This window comes from Heliangelus exortis, chromosome Z (genome assembly GCF_036169615.1).
Source record: "Heliangelus exortis chromosome Z, bHelExo1.hap1, whole genome shotgun sequence".
In the NCBI taxonomy this organism is placed as follows: domain Eukaryota; kingdom Metazoa; phylum Chordata; class Aves; order Apodiformes; family Trochilidae; genus Heliangelus; species Heliangelus exortis.
Genome location: NC_092454.1, coordinates 45,456,120 through 45,479,130, shown reverse-complemented (window position 1 = coordinate 45,479,130; position 23,011 = coordinate 45,456,120). Strand labels below are relative to the sequence as shown.

The 23,011-nt window shown below is 37.0% G+C and overlaps 1 protein-coding gene across 3 annotated transcripts in view; it reads left to right on the top strand.

Annotated features, from left to right (window-relative positions):
• Positions 1–23,011, top strand: part of KDM4C (lysine demethylase 4C) — a 242,846-nt gene that overhangs the window by 33,123 nt on the left and 186,712 nt on the right. For all 3 annotated transcript variants that reach the window (XM_071732156.1, XM_071732155.1, XM_071732157.1), the window contains 4 exons: positions 151–344; positions 5,365–5,414; positions 17,281–17,384; positions 22,451–22,588. In XM_071732156.1, coding sequence (XP_071588257.1) covers positions 151–344; positions 5,365–5,414; positions 17,281–17,384; positions 22,451–22,588 — 486 coding nt within the window. The remainder of the gene's footprint in view (positions 1–150; positions 345–5,364; positions 5,415–17,280; positions 17,385–22,450; positions 22,589–23,011) is intronic.

Here is a 23,011-nt window from a genome sequence, read left to right as displayed (position 1 = left end):
TCAACAGTCTTTCAAAGGGTTTATAGATTTGTAGTAATCTGCAGCCTTTTGAACCTCTAGATCAGGTGTGTATCTTTTTTGCTGAGACTATTATGTAACATTGCATTATGTTGTAATTTTTTAAATACATGTATTATGTATCTTTTTCAGGGTATTGAGGAATGGAATATTGGCCATCTTAATACAATACTGGATGTTGTAGGAGAAGACTGCGGAATTTCTATTGAGGGTGTAAATACACCATATCTATATTTTGGCATGTGGAAAACAACATTTGCATGGCACACTGAAGATATGGATCTCTACAGTATCAATTATCTCCATTTTGGGGAGCCAAAGTCATGGCAAGTTTAAATTGATATGAAAGATGATTTCATATATATGTTTCCACTGACTAAATGAAATGGGCTACATTTGCTTTACAGTGATAAACTTTACTGAAAAGCTAACATGGGACTGCTTTTGCTTTGTAAACAGAGAATGCTATGAAATACAAGATTTGTCATGTAAGGAATACTGAAGCAATGCATTCTTTTATAATAAGGGCTAATAAGTAGTAAATAATATTGATATCTCAATAGTAAGTACTAATAAGTAATAAATAATAAGACTAATAAGTGTATAAGGCTTATTTGAGTTCAACAGAAAAATACTTTAATGATTCACTATGAGAAATAGAGTGAATTGGGAACTCTAAGACTATCTGAGGTAACTTCTTTAAAGCCTGTTTGAAATAAGTTTGTTTGGTTTAGTTGTCTTTCAGGGCTACCTGAAATGTTTTGTATTCAGCATGGATATAATTGTTTTTTTGAGTAAGAGTCATATTCTTAATTCAGTAGGCCCAATAAGAGACAAGACTCCGTGTTAGTGGTTATTACTAAATATGAAGCTTCTGTTACCCTTCCTACATTATCTCAGATTTTTGATGAATAGCTGTAAAGAGAGACATGCAGATTTAATGTTATATGTACAGATGGGCTATATGTGTGTTTTAGAGCATATAAGAAAAATGTTTTCCTTTTGATGAAAAAAATACTTTTTTTTTTCAAAATACCTGTGAAAATAACAAAATATTGGCAAAGACAGATAAAACACATTATGGCTATCTCAGTTCTTGCAGTTTCTAGTCGACAAAATGTAGATGAAAAATCTTGTTGGTGGTAATTTTAGAAAACATTATTAGCTACTTTTGTACCCATACAAAAGACAAAGAGCTATGCAAGGTCATGTATTTAAATCATGAATGTGTCAAATTGGTCAGCTGCTAGTTCTTAGGTCATCACTGTATGTGCTTTCCTTTTATAGTCAATCTCGTCTTTAGGCAGAGAAGGTAAACAAACACCAGCTATTTCCATATTGCAAGTTATGCTTTGAATTAATTATGTATGTATATTTTTAATTGGTGCTTTAGTTAGACAAACTAAGAAGTCTTCTCAGCCACAAGGACGATATCTTGGTTAAAAAATGGTGTAAAGACTGGTAATTCCTGAGAATGCTAACATGATAGCACAAATTTAACAATGATTATATAATGTACAATTTTGGATTCTTAGGGATTTTTAAAGTGCTACTAAAAGAAAACCTTACTGCATGTTTTGGAATTCCAAATAGTAGAGACTATTTACTTCAGAGTAAAGGAAGTCCTTAGACACAATAGAAGCTAAGAATCTTTTTTCTTAAAATAGTTGAACGATAGTATGATAAGTTCTTTTCTAATTTACAGATAGTTTCTTCTGAATGAAGAAAAATAATTAAACTCTGACTGCTTCCTCCTTTGAAGAAATAGCAGTGGATATAACTTAATTTTCCAGACCACACTGGCCCGAATTGTTAAGAAATGTAGTTCTAAAACAAAGTTGATTTAAAGACAATTGAAGATTTATTTTTTTAAAAGCACGGATGTTTTTAATGGAGGAGTGCTGCAATAATTTATGCTAATGCTGTTCTTATATCAGTAAAATGTAGCTTGTGTGAATGTGATATTGGTATAATACTTCAAAAAAGTAGAGATGAGTTGGATCTTAGGATACTCCCTAAAATCTTATTTGTATCTTAGTACTCCCACCTGCATTCAGTTCAGGAGCCCCTTTTACAGGAGGGACATGGATGTGCTGGAGAGTGTCCAGAGAAGGGCCTCGGGGATGATGAGAGGGCTGGAGCACCTCTCCTGTGAAGACAGAGTGAGAGAGTTGGGGTTATTCAGTCTGGAGAGGAGAAGGCTCTGAGGAGACCTTATTGTAGCCTTCCAGTATTCCAGCCTACAAGAAAGCTGGTGAGGGACTTTTTAGGATGTCAGGTAGTGATAAGAGTAGAGGGAATGGATACAAACTAGAGGAGGAAAGATTAAGATTAGGCACTAGGAAGAAATTCTTCACCATGAGGGTGGTGAGACACTGGAACAGGTTGCCCAGAGAGGAGGTGGAAGCCCCATCCCTGGAAGTTTTTAAGGCCAGGCTGGACAGGGCTCTGAGCAACCTGATCTAGTGGGACGTGTCCCTGCCCATGGCAGGGGGGTTGGAACTAGATGGTCTTAAATGTCTCTTCCACCCCTGAAAATGCTGTGATTCTATACAGATAGTAATTATTTTGTCTGCTCTTACAAAAGTCAACCTGGGTTGACAAGTACATCCTTATTGAAATCAAATATCGTGGAATATACAGTAGCAATAAATTTTTATTACTTTATTTGTTTATTTATTTATTTATTTTTCTGGCAATACATGTAGTTATTCATGACAGCCACATTTGTCTGAAAAACATTTTATTAAGAAGCATGATAGGCAACAGTTTTATTTTAAATGTGAGATGACAACCACTTTCACCAGAGAACCCCAATGAGAATTTATAGGTGGCAGTTAAATAATGGCAGTGGCAGTGTTTTGAAATTTCGAGCTTCCTCTAATGTTTAGGCATATATTAACTTGCATTTCTTCTTATACTCTGCAGTTTCACTTCCAAGAGGTGTGCAAAGAAGCTTATAAATTTTAACAAGGATTTCCTCCTGAACTAATGAAATTAAAATGTAGTTAGCAGCAACATTTCTTTCTTTTAATCTGTTGTTTCCTTTTTATCTCCTTGTTATCCAAGAAACATTCTTGAACATCACAGATTGCCCAGAGAGGAGGTGGAAGCCCCATCCCTGGAAGTTTTTAAGGCCAGGCTGGACAGGGCTTTGAGCAACCTGATCTAGGGGAAGGTGTCCCTGCACGTGGTAGGGTGCTTGCAACCAGGTGATCCTCAAGGTCCTTTCTAACCCTGAAAATTCTATTAATCTCTTTGCCTCATAGTACTTTAACTTTTAATGGCCATTACATTTTTTATTAAAGGAGGCTGGAGTTGGTCTTAAGATATGAGAAGTCAAATAACAAGCTGTTTTTAATGTAGCTTAAAAGAAGCTGGACATCAGATGATGAAGTATTTTTTTCTAAAAGCTTTTAAAACTGCTGAAGTTCTCATACGAGCTAAATATTGACACTAAGAGTAGATGCTTTTTTCCTTGTAATGATAAGAGCTTTGGTGGTTTCTTAGTTATTTTGATGTACAGAGGGACAGGATTCAGGTCAGGTTCATGACACGGTAGCTTGACTAGTGTCCAAGACAGATGCATATGCATGAGAAATCTCAATTTTCTGATAAATTGTTTTAGAAACCATACCTGAAAGAGTGTCAAGGGGAAGAGGATATGATGAAGACCTGTGATGACCGGCATGGAAAAAGTAGCTAAGGAATGATTGTTGTCTTCTGTTAACAGCTGGAGACACTGAATGAAGAGCTTTAGCAGTTTCAGAACAAAGAGAAGGAGGTGGCTTCTTTCACAGTACTGACTTCTCATTGTCGGTAGTGAATTCTAAAATTTTGCATGGTTTTAGGAAGAGACTGGACAACACTGGCAAAGAAATCTGTTAGAGAAGCATAGAATAGAATCATATTAGAAGGGTTGGACCAGATGGTGGTCACTTGAGGTCACTTCCAGCCTTCAATTCCAGGATCCTATGAATGTGATGTGTTCTGGGTGCTGTGGTGCATATGATAGATCTCATGTTGATTAGTTTCAGCTGTGTGGTGTTTTAACCTGTTGAGTTTGAAATGCTCTCTAATGAGTGTCTGTAAAGATGTATAGGTTTTTTTGAGAAGGAAGTAAACATTTCTGTAAAAAATTTGTGTAAACCAGTGATATTCTGTTTAAAGCTATAAATATTAAGGGGAGTCAGGCTTTAGCACCATTTGGAGTGGCTTGTGTATAGAGTTGGGTTTTGCCCATTCATTGTTCAGTTTAACAGATTTCTGCTGTGGGGAGGGTCTTGTTTGTATGCAGCAGCTTCAGTTGTAATAGAATAAAAATTGTGTGTATGTAAAGGAGAGCTTGAGGTAAGGGGCTGTATATTTTCTGCACAAAATGAGGAGCCTACAGTCCTTTGCTTGCTTCTGAGTGAGTTGTCAGGGGATATGAATCAAATCTGTGTTCACAGAGTAGTAACAGAAAAAAGCTCTGTCTATACTTCGTTTAAACATGTAAATTTAGACTTTATTTTACACCTGAATGTGCATTTTGCAACATTGAAATGAAAGCCTGTTATATCACATACTGAAGCATCAAAAGTCTATAATAATCTTAATTACTGTGTATGATTCATCTATGAAGTGCAATAGATACATGATTAACAGAGGTGTTCATAAAAGTAGACTGAAATTACAGCTTTCAATAATTTTCAATTTATTAGCTCTAATAAATATTAAAAATAATGGGAGATTAACTTTAGTTCTTCTATAGTTATTGACTTGTTCATAGACTATTGCATCTTTAGAAAGTAATTGTAAGAGAGTGATTCCAAAGAATATACAGTTCTTTAATGAAAGTGTATATTTAAAATAATTTTTAACTCCAGTTGTAATGTTTTCAGTAAGACAAGTAACCTTTTTATTTTACAGGACCAGGGTAGCAAAAAAGAGAGTAGTTTATTGCTCGTATTTTTCTGTTGAACTCTTGCATGTTGTGAAGCACAGTAAAATTCAAAGAAATTACAATAGGCTTATTTTATGTGGGTTTTTTTAATTTGGAAAATGGAAGTGTTTATATTTTTTTTTTAACTGGAGAGGCAAAATCATACCAAATATGCATGATTTTAAATGGTCAATGTAACATTCTTGAACCTGGTATATTTAAACTAGAAATAAGCTATAATGTTTTCTCAGGAAATTTCCTTTGCATTTTTTCCTTATGAGTTGATATACTTTTCCAGTATAATATGTCAGTCTTTAATCTTTACAAATTCTGTATTTTTATAAATTTATCATACTGGACTTGTGGCTTGCGTAATAATTACAACTTTAAGCATTTAATCCTTTTTTTAATGTTAATTTTAGGTATGCTATTCCTCCAGAACATGGGAAACGGCTTGAAAGACTAGCTCAAGGTAATATTTTCAGTATTTCCATATGTAAGATGTTTGAAGGACAGACCACCAGCAAAGTGAAAAGCACTGTTCTTGTCTTACCTGCTGTGTTTTGTTACTTAATATTGTGTGACTTTTATCTGTCTGCGGTATGATTGCAAGCAAGGGACACTTTTTAGTACTCTCAGGAATTCTTAAGAAACAAAATATTTAATTTTTTAGTATTTTATATTTTATTAAATAACAGGAAGACTGCTATTAGCAGCTTGTATAGGCACTGAAATGCCAGTGGGGGAGTGCAGGTGGGTGCCGGTGGTTTTGGTTCCAGTGCTTGCAAGCAGCCAAAACCAGCAGAGCTCTTGTGTGCATGGGATGTCTGAGCCCTCCCTGTATCCTGAGCAGGGCAGGTTGTAGTGAGAACCACAAGTCACCAGGTGTCGCCGATAATGAACTGGGAGCTTAGGCCCAGCTGTGCCCAATAATTAGGGCCTGCCCCAGCCGGAAATGGGTGGGGCTGAAGGGCAAAATAAAAGGCATGCTCCCAGAAGCAAAGCAGATGAGAGATGAAGATGCCTGAGGAGAGGGATGGCAAGAGATCTCAGGAGAAGAGCCATGTCCCCCAGAGAAAGGCTTGCCGCAACATCAGGTGACTTCACATCTGCCAGAGCAAGCAGCACTAATTCACTATCAGACTCTGACACATAATGTTGGCCACAGAGAGCTGCTTTGGCAGGAGATCCAGCAGCAGCAGTCAGACAGATTTGGGCCTGGCTTAGAAAAACAGGAGAAAAAAACCTCAAGCCCTCATGTAGCACTGTTCATATTCCCAGTATTCTCTTTTTTTTTTTTTTCTTTTCTTTTTTCTTTCAAGACTATTTTTCAATCTTGAAAAGTGTAGAACTCTTAATACATGCATCTTGAAGATCTTGGGTTTCACTGGTAATGAAATTGATACATGTTGTGTAGACTGGGTAAGTGACACTGACATTATGATAGGATCATTTAAATTTATTTTTAAGATTAACAGGAAATGAGCAAGGTGTAAAATGAATAGAAAATTGGAAAAGGGGCAGAGAGGGACACTAGGACTGGTGAAAAATTTGCCTTTTGGTTCTAATAGTTGTTAGTAAGCTTGGATTTTTCTATCTGAAAGAGTGTCAAGGGGAAGAGGATATGATAAAGACCTGTGATGACCGGCATGGAAAAAGTAGCTAAGGAATGATTGTTCACTGAGTGAACAGCTCTGTTAACAGCTGGAGACACTGAATGAAGAGCTTTAGCAGTTTCAGAACAAAGAGAAGGAGGTGGCTTCTTTCACAGTACTGACTTCTCATTGTCGGTAGTGAATTCTAAAATTTTGCATGGTTTTAGGAAGAGACTGGACAACACTGGCAAAGAAATCTGTTAGAGAAGCATAGAATAGAATCATATTAGAAGGGTTGGACCAGGTGGTTGTCACTTGAGGTCACTTCCAGCCTTCAATTCCAGGATCCTATGAATGTGATGTGGTCTGGGTGCTGTGGTGCATATGATAGATCTCATGTTGATTAGTTTTAGCTGTGTGGTGTTTTAACCTGTTGAGTTTTAAATGCTCTCTAATGAGTGTCTGTAAAGATGTATAGGTTTTTTTGAGAAGGAGGTATGAGAATGGGCAGTTCAGTGTAAACTTAACAGAGTTTAAGAAGGTGTTATATTAGAGAACAGTGACCTTCAGATTGTCTACTACTGCTATTAATTATTTGTTAGTACTAGTTACAAAGATCTGTGGAGTGGACAGATAACTGCTTTGTTTGATAAACTGTGTGATCAAAATTTAATTACTTTTATTTCAGAACCTTGTAAATAGCAAGTAAAATATAGAATCAGATACTGAACACTAAGATAAAATTTTAGATAGTTGATTGTTCCATTACATTCAGTGAATGAAACTGGATTTCTGTAGAAAAAAATGCATAAGCATAAAGAGCTGTTTCTTGTAATAGCAGTAAAAGTGAAGTAGTTTCACAGACTTTCTGGTGTTTTGTAAGATTTTAGTATTTTACTTTAATGTCTTCTGCAATGATTTTCTCTGTGTTGTTTTCATTATACTTGTGGTCTGTATTGGCATTCTGAAGCTTAGAATGGGAATATTTCTTGTGTATTATTTTTTAATTTTTGAATTTTTTGTTTTTGGTTTTGTTTTTGGTTTTGCTTTTTGGTTTTGCTTTTTGGTTTTGCTTTTTGGTTTTGCTTTTTCTTTTTTGCTTTTTCTTTTTTGCTTTTTCTTTTTTGCTTTTTCTTTTTTGCTTTTTCTTTTTTGCTTTTTCTTTTTTGCTTTTTCTTTTTTGCTTTTTCTTTTTTGCTTTTTCTTTTTTGCTTTTTCTTTTTTGCTTTTTCTTTTTTGCTTTTTCTTTTTTGCTTTTGCTTTTTTGCTTTTTCTTTTTTGCTTTTGCTTTTTTGCTTTTTCTTTTTTGCTTTTTCTTTTTTGCTTTTTCTTTTTTGCTTTTTCTTTTTTGCTTTTTCTTTTTTGCTTTTTCTTTTTTGCTTTTTCTTTTTTGCTTTTTCTTTTTTGCTTTTTCTTTTTTGCTTTTTCTTTTTTGCTTTTTCTTTTTTGCTTTTGCTTTTTTGCTTTTGCTTTTTTGCTTTTGCTTTTTTGCTTTTGCTTTTTTGCTTTTGCTTTTTTGCTTTTGCTTTTTTGCTTTTGCTTTTTTGCTTTTGCTTTTTGCTTTTTGCTTTTTGCTTTTTGCTTTTTGCTTTTTGCTTTTTGCTTTTTGCTTTTTGCTTTTTGCTTTTTGCTTTTTGCTTTTTGCTTTTTGCTTTTTGCTTTTTGCTTTTTGCTTTTTGCTTTTTGCTTTTTGCTTTTGCTTTTTGCTTTTGTTTTTATTTTTAAATTTTTAAATTTTTGAATATTTTTAAATTTTACTTTAATTTTATTTTTATTTACATTTAGTATTATTTTATTTGTTTATTTATTTGAAGCAAAACTACCATTTCTGATTATTTCCATACTGTGAACTCTTTTGCTGCTGCTGCCTGCTAAAATACAGCAGGAGTTTTACAGTGAGGTCTCTTAAAAAAATGAAAATGAGCTCAAGCTGCAGGGCTGCAAGTCACATAATAGTAAACATTAAGAAAGCATACTGTAAATCAGAGCCTCATGCTTAATTGTATGTGTATTGAAAATATTTTTAATACTGCTTCTGCAAGAGAACAGAGTAGTTCATTCATGAAGGTTACCAAATGCTTACTAAATTGATAGAATGTTCCTAAATAATAAAAATAATGAAATAATGCATTAAATGTGGCAGGTTGTCTAAGTCAAAGCAACAGTTGATACATAGATATTAAAGAAAAGCTTCAATGTTTTCCATTATCTTGTCTGCACATTGCAATTACCACACATGTCTTTTGTGCATGAACGCTTTCATTTTAGCTTTCTGTTGAAATCTTGATTGACTGTGCCACCTACAGATGCTTTATCTAAAAGACATTAGACCGGCATCTAATAAAGACGACAGTTTGATTTTTGCCCTTCATCTGCTTTCTCATTTATTTAGGTTTTTTTTCAACTTTATGGCTGAGTTTCCTTCTTGGTGGGGCTATAGCTGTTATTTTGTTAATCACGTCCATTGGGATGTGGTGACATCCATCTTGCCACTTAATCCCCAGGAACTGTGTCTCTTGCACAAGTCCCTTGACCTTGCTTCTTACCTGGCAAAACCAGCCTTTGGAAGAATTTTGATTATCTTTTTACCTTTCTCAGACTTCTTTTGATGTGTCATCCCACACAATGATGCCATCAATAGACTGTAGATGTTCTGGAGCTCCATTCTTCTCCAGGGTATTGTGGATCAGTTCATGGCCCATGGTAGGGCTGTTTTTCCACCCTGGGGCAGTCAATACCAGCTGTATTGGACACCTCTCCAGGTGAAAGCAAACTGTGGCCTGCATTCTGGTGCTATAGGAATAGCAAAAAATGCATTAGCAATCTCAGTAGTAGCATACCACCTGGCTGCCTTTGACTCCAGCTCATACTCAAGTTCCAGCATGTCCAGCTCAGCAGCACTTAGTGGTGGTGTAACCTCATTTAGGGCACCATAGTACACTGCCAGCCTCCACTCCCCATTAGGCTATGGCACTGGCCATATGGGACTATTGAAGGGTGAGTGAGTTCTGCTGATCACTCCTTGGCTCTCTAGTTGCCATATCAGCTTGTGAGTGGGGGTCACAGCATCTCTGCTGGTGCCATATTGTTGTCAATGCATGATTGAAGTAGCAATTGGCACCTGCTGCTGCTGCTGGTTCTCAGCTTTCAGCAACCCCAGTACAGAAGATTTATCTGAAAGGCCAAGCAAAGCATGCAGCCATTCTGTATTCTCAGTCTTTATAGCTGCGATACCAAAGGACCACTGGTACCGTTTTGGGTCCTTGAAATCACGTCCCTTGAGGTATTCTGTGCCAAGGATGCACAGAGCATCTGGACCAGTCACTATCGGGTGTTTATGCCACTTTATTCCAGTGAGGCTCACATCAACCTTCACAATACTCAGTTCTTTAGATCCCTCTGTCACTCCAGAAATAGTGACAGAGTCTGTCCTTTTCTGCTTCGATGGCATTAGGGGGCACTGTGTACCAGTGTCCACCAAGTCACAGTGCACTTCTGTGGCTCTTGTTGTGCCAGGCCATTGAATCCACACAGTCCAGTAAGTTCTGTTGTCCCTCTCCTCCACCTGGCTGGAGGCAGGGCACCTCTAAGCGTGAGCACATAAAGCATTGTCAGTATGTGCATTACTGGGGCTTGCATCCCCAGTACTCACACCTGGTGTACAGGGATCTTGAGTCACCAGCATATTTGAATTGGGTAACCACACTTCTTTTTAGAAGGACCTCCTTACACCTTACTCAGCAGCTTACATACTTGTGCCTGTAGGACAGCAGCAGGTTTCTGATCCCACTTTTTCATGTCCTCTCCACACTCACTCAGGAGTGTCCATAGGATTCCTCTTACTGAATTCTGTTTCTCTCGATTCTGTCTCATAGGAGGGCATGTCCTCTTAAAGCTGCAATGCAGCTTCCTTCTTCTGTCTGAGAAAGATGGGGCAGAAACAGTCTCTCAGCTGATGAGACCCAGGCCCGACGAGAAGCGTGACAGCATCTTCATGTTCTTGTTCTGATCACATCACCCATGGTTGCTTCCATTTCTCCAGGAACCCATAACATTAGTGATAGTTTATGGTCAAATGGTGATGATGCAGCACGCACAAACCTTTGTGCATAGGCTTAGGGCATGGCATGTGATAAGGACCTACAATGTCATAATTGGTATAGATCACATCTTGTACAGCCAATTCTTTCAGATACCTGATAGCTTTTTAAAGTGTCCTTTAAGGGTCCTTTACCTGTGGGCACTCTATTTGCTCTTTATAGGGATTTCTCTCCCTTACAGCTGACAAGAATCGTTTCCATAGACTGGTGGTTCCAGCCTTTTCACCCAAAATGCCCAATCAATACCTGCGTCCTTGGCCAGCCCAACTGCCTGGCTTCTCTCTGAGTTAATGTTATGGTAACAGCCCCATCATTTCAGCATTGGAGTAACCAAGTGAGGAGTGGTTCACCTGCAAAATGGCTGAAGTCTTTTCTCACAGTACACAAGTCCCTCATGGAGTAGGACTGAGCAGATTCTTCTGAGTCTGAGTGTTCCTCAGATGACTCTGCTTTAGCTGCTCTATGAGGAGAGGCAGTATCCTCTATCTCCTCTATCACCTGATCATCTTGTGTAGACTTTGAAGGACTAGGGCTAAGATCTGATTTCTTATGTTTTACTTTTCTGCTAGTCACAGGGTCAACTAGTAGCTGTGTGGATTGGGGGGGAGAGGCTGTGGTGTTTGCAGCAGTAGCAGCAGCAGGGCTCACTTTCTGAACAGCAGCAGTGTCTGTGGGAGTGGTGGCAGCAGCTGTGGCTGTAGCAGAGATGCTGGTGATGCTCACTGGCTGTGCTTGTGTTGTGGCCTTGCATGAGGGGGGGGCAAGTAGTGGCTGCAGAAGCACATATGAGAAATATTGACAACACCAAGCAGGAGAATCAAAACTATGATAAGCACAATGCCATTTTGACTAGAATCTGGTGAACTCAGCCCAAGATGAAATGGAGTGGTATAATTCCACAAATTAAAACTGGAAATGTAATTGACTAACAAAGTTTTTTATCCCTGTATGAAACACCACTACACCATGTACTGCAGTGTATACTAGTATTTCAGACCATATCACAACTACTTTTCTCAAGCAGCACTTATTAAAATTAACACTCATTCCAGCTGCAGAGAAGCCTAGTGCATACCCTAAATACCAAAGGTATGGCATGGTCAGTTTGATTTCCAGCCTTGTAAAATTTTGAAGGAAAGTTTGATTTGTGCTCACTGAAGCCATCTGGGTATCCTCCGACTGAAGTTGGAATTCAAACTATTCAAAATTTGAACTGGGCTCGAGCTAATTAGCTTAGCCCCGCGTTGGGCGCCAGTACATCTGCCACAGTTCTGCTGGGCTGGCAGTTAACTGAATGACAGATGCTCTCTATTAATCCCTTCCCTCCCTGGTAAAGAAAGGAGAGAGAGTAAGGGAGAGAGACTTACGAGTTGGAACGTAAACTACACAGCTTTAATGAAACACTAATGATAAAAGGGAAAAAGTATTAAATATATACAAATATACAGGAAAATGATATCCTGTTCCTCCTCACTTTCCCCCAGTGATGCTCATGTCACCATTGAGGCTGCAGGGCAGCCCTGGGAAAGTCCAGGCTGGACTCCTGGGGTCAGCAGCAGTCAGGAGCTGGAGGCAGGAACACACAGATTCAGGCTGGCAGGGATCAGGACCACAGGCAGACAAATGGACAGAATCCTTCCAGGATGACAAAGTGAACAGGGACAGGCAAAGGTAAAAGGCCAAAGAGGGCAGAAGAAGGAAGAGGGCAGAAGGGGTTTGACCCTCATGATCCCTCAAATTTATACTGCGTATGATGTGTATGGGATGGAATTTGGTCAATTTTGGTCATTTATCTTGTCTACTCCTCCACAAAAGAGGGCTGCAGGTGTGACCTCCTTACTCTTTTTCTCTTTCCGGAGCACAAGATGTTCCTCAGAACTGAGCAGTGTCCTTCGTTCTGCACACCAGTCTCTGGCTGTAAATGTAAACATCATACATTATCAGTTCTAGAAGCAGACACTGACTGAGAAACTTGCTGTTAATTTCAGAAAGCGCAGGTAGTTACAAAAGACTTAGCTGAAAGGAAAATTACAAGACAGAAAATTAGCTCTATTCTGGCCCAAACCAGGACAATGTAGACATAAATATAATGAAAATCTCAAGTGAGCTGTTAACTGCAATTTTTATACTTGTTATTTTAATATGTAATACCATGGTATTCCTAAGGATTTTTGGTTTCACAAAATGGCTTAGAAAACTAGGATAATAGAAACAAAGGGAAAACCAGAAATGACATTCTGAAAGATTTTCAAAATCTTTTAATAGATCTTTTAACTGCAGAAACTAGTTTAGAAAGGGAATTTCATCTGTTATTATGTTAAAGAAGAAACTGAAGTTTAATACATACTAAGTATGTAGGGCTGTTATCAAAAAACTTTGTATGGTGTATAGTATTAATTAATTTAATCATGAAATCAGTACCTGTTACATATAAAACCCACCCAGTTGTTAGAATGAAATGTCATGTAGAACTTGCATAACTTGTAAAAGGTCTTGTCTCTGAAAACTTGAGCAGCTTAAGAACTGAACTGAACTTTCTCTTGAGTGAAGTTAGGAAAGTTGCATCTAAGAGAGACTAAGCTGGAGGGTGTAATATTCAGTCTGAGCATAACAGAATTCATTTGACAACGCTTGTTTCTTATGTGTTTTTTTTCAACCTGTGCTTTGTTAAAGCATCCAAATTGCCACTGCTTCTTTGTGAGGATTGTTGTCATGTGAAATCATCCTCCTGGTTGTTTTTTTATGTTCAGTACAGAAAGTAAACTCTAATTCAAATCACTGCAAATCAATGACAAATAACAACATGATTTTATTTATACTTAGCAGAGCAAAATCTAAAAATAAAGTAAATAGAAAACTCTGTCCTTCTTCCACCTCTGCATGTGTTCCAAGAGTATGGATCAGTGAATTTGGATGAAAACTTTGTATGTTCTAAGTCTTTAAATGAAAATGTACACAAGTAAAAAATCAGTGTAATTTTGATCTTAATTGTGCTAATTTGTTTTTTAATGATTTAATTGAAGCTAAATTACACTAAAGATAATTGCTGTTTATTGTATTTGCTTTCTTATGTTTTGCATTTTATATTTTTGTTTTAAATTATATTGATAAGAAATACAACACATCTAGGTGAAGACTCAAGTTTGGAAGCGTAGAAAAATATAGAAGTCTAGCCTCATTCATCAACTGGTCAGAATTTGATTTGAAAGTTGCCTAGGAATATGATTTGTGTGTATGGTTGCATGATGACTTTATTAGTGGCCAAACTGTGGTATCCTTAATCATACCAAGTAATATAAAGTCAATCATCCTGTTCAAGTCAATGGAGTTACAGAATTACTCCTTTGGTAATAGTATTGTAATTTGTCATTGTACAAATTGTAGCTGAACAGTTTAATGGAAGACAGTATGGACACATTTTTAGTATTATAGAGGAGCATTCCAGGTGTCTTGAAAATGATAATTGACCAGAGAATGGAACTTGATCCACTGAGGTTGCATGGGTTATTGTTATGATTTGATGTGGTTACCTGATATAAGCAGTGTGTGCTATGTATGAGTGATACTCTCTAAGGAGAAAAAACCAACAAAGCAGGACTTTCCAATAGTAATTAGAGGGATTGAACGTATTTAAAAATGTTATCTCTAAACCATTTAAAATATGCTTTAAATAGTCTCAATAGAGCAACACTCAGCGTGTAGGAATCCTGCTTGGAAATCTGCTTGGTGACCACTGCTCCCAGCTTCCTCAAAAGCTGAGAAGGCTTTGACCTATGTCTTTAGTATGGATCATAAACCCAGAAATTCTATGCAAGTGTCATTGTCTAGTGAGGTGAAATATCATTGACAAAGAGGTGTATGATTGCACTGCAGAACTTGAATGGTTGTTACATTTTAAATAGATTGCAGCATTTTTTCTTCTGATTGTGGGATTTCACTAAATATCCATGATTAACTGGTAATCGTATAAAACAACAATTTTAATATCAGCTTGGCATTTGAGAATGTTTCTGGTGTGTTGCAGCAGGTCTTGAATTGGTCTGCATCTAGTTGATAAAGGGTGTTGTGATGTTTCTAATGCAATGTCTGCTTCTGCTATTAGGTATTTATTACCTTTGCTAACCAGTTCTTCCACAGAGGTTTTCTTTCCTGAAAGTAAAGCTTGGGCATAACAAAAGACCTTCTGATAAAGTACTTCCTTTCTTTCCATGTTCATTGAACGGAAGTGCTTTTAGAAGAAGTGAGCTGAAGGAGACTGAAAAGTTTGAGTGTGTGTATGTGTCCACTTTGACAGAGGCAAAAGGTATTTACAGTGGTAAAAAGTGTGTAGGCTGCACCTTGTTTCACTATGAGGAGTCTGTAACCACAGCATATATTCCACAAATTCCTCTTAATAGATTTTGAACAGGTTGTGTTCTGGTGCTCTGTATTGTTTGCAACTTTCTTAGAACTTAGTAACAAGCTTTCCTTCTAGTTGGAGCTGCAAAATCATTTCTAATCTCTTGGAGATTGTCACGGTTTGACACTGGCCCGGCGATTAAACCGGGTGACAGATGCTCTCTATTAATCTCTCTCTCCTCCTTGATAAGAAAGGAGAGAGAATAAGGGAGAGAGACTTATGGGTTGGAGGCTAAACCAATCAACTTTAATGAAAACAATAATGGTAAATAGGAAAAAAAAAAAGAAAAATGCTATATATATATATATATACAAATATACAGGAAAATTAATATCAGAGTCCTTCCCCCTTTTTCCCCAACAGTTCTCACGTAAGCCAGGTGAAGGCAGGCAGGCAAGCAACTGGGCAGCAGGCAGGGCAGCAGGCGGGCAAACGGACTGGATGGGATCCTTCCAAGATGCTGGGTGAAGGCAGGCAGGCAGGCAGGCAACCGGGCAGCAGGCAACCGGGCAGGGCAGCAAGCAGGGCCACAAGCAGCCAGCCAGGGAGGCAACCAGGCAGGGCAGCAAGCAGCTTTAGCAGGGCCACAAGCAGCCAGCCAGGAGCTTCTGCTGGTCTTTTATAGTGCCACAGGTGAGACCAATTAGCTGTTAAGGGGGGTGGTACCCAGCACTTCTGCTGATGATCTCAGGTGAGGCCGATCAGCTGGTAAGGGTGTGGCTCGGTCCTCGAGATCCCCCAACTCCATACCGAGGATGACGCACATGGGATGGAATACTCCATTTGAGAAACTTGCTGTCAACCTCAGCAAGTTCAACCATCTACAAAAGACTCGGGAAAATCACCTTTATCCTGGCCCAAACCAGGACAGAGATGTAGTGGTTCATCTTAAGTTTTGGGTATTCCTATTGTTTGCAATAGCAGAATTCAATACAGATTATTTTTTCTCAGACTCTCCGTGCTTTTAGAAATTAAGGTTTTTGCTACTTCTTATACTAGTGATTTCCTCAGTCTCAACTATCATGATCAATCTCTTTTTTTCACAGCATGTAACAGTATGGTCCTATTATTATGTTGCTCAGGACTGGGATTTCTTGATGCTTGTAAGATGCGGATGGAAAGTTGTCATTGTTATGATGATGTTGTGGGCATTAATTTTGGCAAAATAGTTGAAATCTATTTGTTGGAGCTGACTAAATATGGACTGGTTTCTTTTAACTGTCTTTTAGCTAGTGAAATCAAACATGTATGGTAAGACTGTACCTACCAAGTGCTACTTTTTGAAACTTACATTCTGAGATTTTTTGCTGTTCTGGAAGAGTGTAAAGAATTCTGTGCCTTTTGATGGAGAGTAGAAAGAGTGATAAAATTTGATCTCAGAGTATACTGGAGCTCCTGGTACACTGATGAGCAAGAATGTACCTTACACTTTCGCTGCTTAAGTGCTACTTAAGCTTATATCTGATAAATTAAAATAAAATTGTTCTAGAACTGGGGAATCTGCTAGAAAAAATGTAACTATTGTGCTCACCTTAAATTTTTTCTGGAATTGTAGAATGATTTATGTACATCAAAGAAAAAAAATTAAATCTCACATTACAGATAAATATACATACTGTGGCAAATTGTTGATATTTTATCTTTTTTCCTAAAGCAATTAAGAATGTTTAGATGGTTAATTGAAAGAGATTCTTGTCTAATTTTAAAATGGCTTTATATTTGGATTTTCTAATAATACAGATTTTATTTAGATTTATAAGACAAATCACAATAGTTCTAGAGAATCCTCTTCTACTGTCATTATTTGTTGTTTGTGTTTTTTTGTTTTTTGTTTTTTGTTTTTTTTTCCCCAATAGTCAGGATAATTAATGCTGCACTAGTTAAAAAAAGGAATTCATCTTTCCTTCCAGTATGTTTTAAGAGAGAGCTGTGGTGAAACTCTTGTCCTGGCAGTGAAATCTTACTCTTAGGAGCTGAGACAAGGAGACAACATCTCTTGTTTCTGTTTCTTTTTTTGCTTGATACTCTGTTTTGTTACTTGAAATTATTTCTCTTCTGAACATAGAAACAAGCAAAAAAAACCTCCTGCAAAAAACCTCCTCTCTGAAAATCGGGTGAAAAACTTAGAATGACATAACAAAAATTCCAGAAGTTTTAACAGTATTATGTGTTGAAAAGTAACACAAGCCTTTCCTACTTGTTTTAGTTAAAAGATACTAAATTTTGCCCATCTTGTGTTGTTAGGGTTCTTCCCAAGCAGCTCTCAAGGATGTGATGCTTTTCTTCGCCACAAGATGACTCTTATTTCTCCATCAATATTGAAGAAGTATGGAATTCCTTTTGACAAGGTAAATTAGTGTTTATTGTTAAGCTGTGCACTCAGGCATTGAATTAGATTGTGTTTATTCTAATAGCTGCTTATAGTAAAGATGAGGCAAAATTATTATTTTTATTTTTTTAGGCACTGACTCCATGAGAAGATGAAAACAAATGCTTGTAGTGTTAGAAGTTTTCATGATTTGGAATGTTCTAGCAGAAAGCTCTTGTAGCTCAAATAATATTTGTCCTGAAAATTTCTGTGATTTTTAATACATTACCAATGTATTTTATTTGTTTTATTTCCATGCAAGTTTGCATGTGATTTCTGTTGACTGAAATGCTTCTTAAGTAGCTATATTACTGTAAGTTGCATACCTAATATTTAAAAATTTCTTTGTTTGTATGTTGTTTTTCTGATGCACTTAAATGTAACTATCAATGTGATCCCTTGCTGCCCAGGGAAGTAGGGGAGTTACCATCGCTGGAGGTATTAAAAAAACATGTATATATGGCACCTCAGGACATCCTGTAGTGGCCATACTGTTTTGTTTTTTTTTTTTTTTTTTTTTCTGGGCTGACTGTTGAACTCAGTGATCTCAGAGGTCTTTTCCATCCTGAACGATTCCACGATCCTGTGAAAATGTTTCGGGTGGAGTAAAGCCATAAGAACTATTATTTAATTGAAAACCTCTTAAAAATTGTAACATGTTAGAGAAAGAGCAAACTATTATTTTGTGCTGCTAGGTAGTGGCAGACTGGACATTTCGTAAGAATGTTATATAAAGAGAAAATGGGAGGAGTAGCTGGCTTTCTTTTTTGTGATTTAATTTAATAGATAGCTGTTTTCAAACCCACCTGAAGTATTCAGTTTCTTCTTCTTTCCTACACAATATTCTACCTTGTTTTCTTGTTTTCTACTGGCAACTTCATATAAGTGCCAGCTGATCAAAATGTTCCTACTGCATTGCTTTTTATTTAAGCATATTTATTTGATCTGCTGAACATTTTGCAAATTCTCAGGGCTTTGTTAGCCTACTCAGAAGAGTAGATCTTGATTCAGAAGGCCCCCTGCCTGAACATCATTGTATGTTACACTGAGTTTTTAAGAGCCTTTTTATCATTAAGTTTTTCCACTGCGCAGACTGTTTTAAGGTGTTCAGAAGAACTGGGCAGTATATTCTTCTTCTCACTCTTTTCCAGATGCCCTTGCCACACTGCTTATTCAATATTATGGTTTATGTTCTAGTGTTTGCATTGTTTAGTGTTTACTAGTGTCATGTGGACCCATGTATAAAACATAGTTTATGATGTTCTCTGTCCTAGAGTATAGGAAAATGTAGTGCTTTCTATCTGTTTTAGTTAATATTTTTATAATAGAATGGAGCATAGTCAATAGGAATAGTATTAAATGAATGCTTTCAAATAGAATCTTGTCATGATTTAAGAGCAGCTGGTCAGTTAAGCCCCACACAGTCACTTGCTCACTCCACTCCAGTGGGATGGAGTAGGGTAAAGTGAGAATACTTGAGGCTTTGTATAAGGACAATTTAATAGGTAAAGCTAAAGCTTCACATACAAACAAGACACAAAATAAGTCACTACCCCCCACTGGCAGGCAGGTGTTCAGCCATCTCCAGCAGAGCAGGGCTCCACCATACATTACAGTTACTTGGGAAGACAAATTCCATCATTCAGAATTTTGCCTCCTTCCTTGTTCTTTCTCCAGTTTTTATTATTGACCGTGGCATCATACAGACTGGGATCTGGAGTCAGCTGTCCCAGCTGTGTCCCCTCTCAGCCTCTTGTGCACCCCCAGCCTGGTGCTGGTGGGGTGGGGTGAGAAGCAGAAAAGGTGTTGACACTGTGTAAGCAGTGCTCAGCAAGAACTAAAATGCCCCTGTGTAATGAGCACTCCAGGTGGGAGGAAGCCATTGATTTTTTTTTTTTGCCTTTTGGAATATCACTTCACTTTTCATGCTTAAATCAACCTGTGTATAGAATTGAAGATACGTCTGTGTTTAGAATGGCACTGCCTGACTTGGAAAGAAAGCTTTCTTGAATAAATTACTCATATAAAGAGTATTTTGTTTTCTGAGTGATATATTATCATATGGAAATGTAGTTGGTGGGTTCAAGTTTTTTAATATATAGGTAAATAGTGATTCCCTTTATAGCCTTGTGCTTTATTGTAAAGTGTCAGGTGAGGCTTTTGCAGACTGGAAGGTTTTATAACTGGATTTATAGTTCTGGAACTAGATTTATAGTTTTGGATTTAAAGAACATTACTCTGAGCAGTATAATTTTCAGCAGTTGATGTTTAAACTATCAGTCTGTTTTCAGTATCACATATTTGTGGTGGGTAAGGGAGCTGATATTTCAGTATATTGCTACTCCTGTATTCTAATTAAAACCAAAACAAACCAAAACAACAACAACAACAAAAAAAACAATTTAAAAAACTCTAAAAATAACGTGCTACAAATAGTTAAATATTTAAGTTTTGTTCTGTCACCTAATCTTGGGAGAAAGTAGACTGTACCCAAATGTAATTGTAATTAATGGGATTCAGTGAAAAAGTGAATAGAGAGAACCAGGCTGTGATCTCTCATGGCTCAAAGTGATAGAAGTGGAAATGTGCTGAATGCTGATAAGTCAGCCTACGCCTACCAGGTGGCAGCTGAACTGCTGCTTGTTGCAATAGAACACCTGCTAAACTGTCAGCAGTGGGAGGGTGAATTGAGATAAATTTTTGGAATTGTTAGTACTGAGAATAATCTTTCTTAAACATTCCCACAGTGATTGTTGGAATGCTACAGTAGCAGTTATAATGTATGCACCTGAATCTGCATTTGCATGTAATACTAAATATGAACCAATGAAAAATTAACCTTTCACAGTGCCAACACAAAACATAAAATCCAATTTTTTTCTTTAGCTTTCTTTGCTTAGTTTTCTTGCTTTTCTCTTTCCTTCGTTCCATAATACTGTAAAAAAAAATTATCTTGAAATGCTATCCCTTGGCCTTCAAGAATGTGTTTCTTCCAGCATTGAGCAAAAAAAAGCACTTAGAGAATTCATAAAACTGTAAGATGACAATTTTGAAGAAGGAGGGGTTCTAAAAATGCAAACTGAATGTAAGACAGCTATGCCAACAAAACTCTGAGATTTAAGATGTGACATGCTAGTAAGAAAAATGTTTGGAGTTGTGAGTTTTAATTTTGGTGTTGGTTTAAAATTTATGTCTTCTTTTTTGCAGTTTCAAATAATAAGTGTATTTCCCTAAAAAGATTTATATTGGTCCTTCCAATTTTTCATACAGTATTGCTTATGCAAGGCATTGTCACACAAAGAAAAGAGCCTACTTAATTTCTTAGAAGAATCTCCTTATTTTCCTGTAATCAGCAAATGCATCTCATTGAACAGTCATCAGTCATTATTAGGATTATTTGCTTCATTTAAATGGATGTTTGCTTTCCAGTGGGCCTGCTGTCTGTGAGTTACATGTAAAAAAAGCATATCAAACAGTATGGAGAACCTCTTAATTCTTTATTTCTGAATCCTTTAGTGTATTGACCAATTCCTATCTGATAATTCAGCAGAAGACAGTGTGCCATTTCTAGTCCCTGGCTAGCCTGTCCTTGATACACCCTTCGGTGGTCTGACTTTAAGAGATTAAGGCTGTCTCTGAGGGACTATTAGTGACTGACAAGAAGTGCTTTCTCTCCTTTTTTTTCATGTCCAGAGGAGAGCAGCAGTCCATCCAAACATATTACTCTTGTCTTTTGAAAAAGAATATCCTCACCAGTCATTTTTCTTTCCTCACTTTTTTTTTTTTTTTTTTTTTTTTTTTTAAGAAGCGTCTTAAGAAGCTTTTTATATCTGATGCATCTTTTTAGGTTTTCTTTTTTAGTTCCAATTATGGTTTTTTTTCCTCTTTTTTTCCTGGTTTCTATAATTGATTGTTGAGACCGTGGCCTCAGCACTTTTCTTGTGGTTGCTTTTCACTGTACTTGTAGAGAACAGAGTAGACCATTGGAACTGCCCTTGGTTGTTCTCTAAAGCAATGCCAGAGCTTAACTGTTGTAAACCTATTCCTCTTTGAGAATCTTGTTCCAGGCCCCTTGTGCTTTAGTATTTGTAATTCTCATTATCAGTAGTGACAGATTACTATCCTATTTTTAAATTGTGCTTATTGAGGAAGAGGGAATAACAGGGGCAGATTTGAAATTTGTTTTAATGTAATGTATAAAGGGATGTTTTAATGGCTTTACATTGGAAAATTTTGCAAGGCATTTCAATACAAGAACCCCCTTGGTGTTAGTAGCAGTGAGGCTGAAGAATTGGTGCAGGGCAGTTTTCTATAGTTTTTCCTTTCTTCAAATTCAAAATGTTTTAAAGCTACTTCTTGAGGGGATCCAGGTGTATCCAGTATGATCTTTTGGGGTGGACAGCATTGTTTTCTTTAACTGCTAAGGCTCATTAGCTTGGTATTTCTCCTACTTCATGCTTTATCATCAAGAATAAGTAACTTAATCCCTCAGTCATAGACCTTCATATCATGCTTTTTGAGATGCCTGAGTATGGGAGAGAAGGGTGAGAATAAGATCTCTGTTCAGTCTTACCAATAAGAGTTTTGGTGGTGCTCTTCTAGAGAAACATCTTCAGGTGAACAGAATAATTTTTTCAAGAATTAATTTGTGCTAGTATATAGGAATATTAGGAATAAAAATTATGGGTGTTCTGGTCACTGGAGTTGAGCTTCTGCTCAGTCAGGAATATCAAATTATTCTTTGCACTGTCTTCTAGGATCCTGCACTTCAAAGGTTTTGTTATCAGTGAACCTCTGCTCCAAGAGAGCTTTTTTGAAAGTACTTTTCTGAATTTGTAATGTAGCTGTGTATTTTATAGTAAGCAACAATGTCTCAAGTACACCAATTCCACTTGAATTAAATTGCAAGGGTGTGCAAGGTGAAAAAAGTAATACTTTTTTGTAGGTAGTTCCAAAGGCTGTAGTATTCTTCTGCAGGAGCAGAACTGCTTTTGTAATTTGGCTCATTTTGAAGCATTTTTGGGTTTTCTTGTTTTTATTCTATAGGTTACACAAGAGGCAGGAGAATTTATGATCACTTTTCCATATGGATACCATGCAGGATTTAACCATGGTTTTAACTGTGCTGAGTCAACAAACTTTGCCTCTATCCGATGGATTGATTATGGAAAAGCAGCAAAATTGGTAAGTCATATGGCAGTAAATTAACGTGTAAAGAAATCTTTCCTGTGGTTATCTCCTTATTAGAGTATGTGGAAGCTCACGACAAAGGGAGAACTATTAATCAAGTGGTACCTTACGCTGACATAGAACTTTTATTTACAGTTCTTTTTATAGTAGGTACTACACTTCATTAATGTGTGTTCTGTCTCAGTAGCGAGTTTTGTTTTCAGCTTAATGTATATGTTGATGTTCCAAACCAGTTCTATTTATGGATATTTTGAGATGAAGTTACATATACTGAGGTTAGCATGTGTGAAGAAAAACGACTTCCGCTCTTAAACCTTCCTTAAGGTGTCCTGTTTGTGATGGCACTTTTATTTAAACTAGAAGTTTTGTTACCTAGAGGGAAGCATAAATAATTATAATTCAGTTAAAAGAAACAAG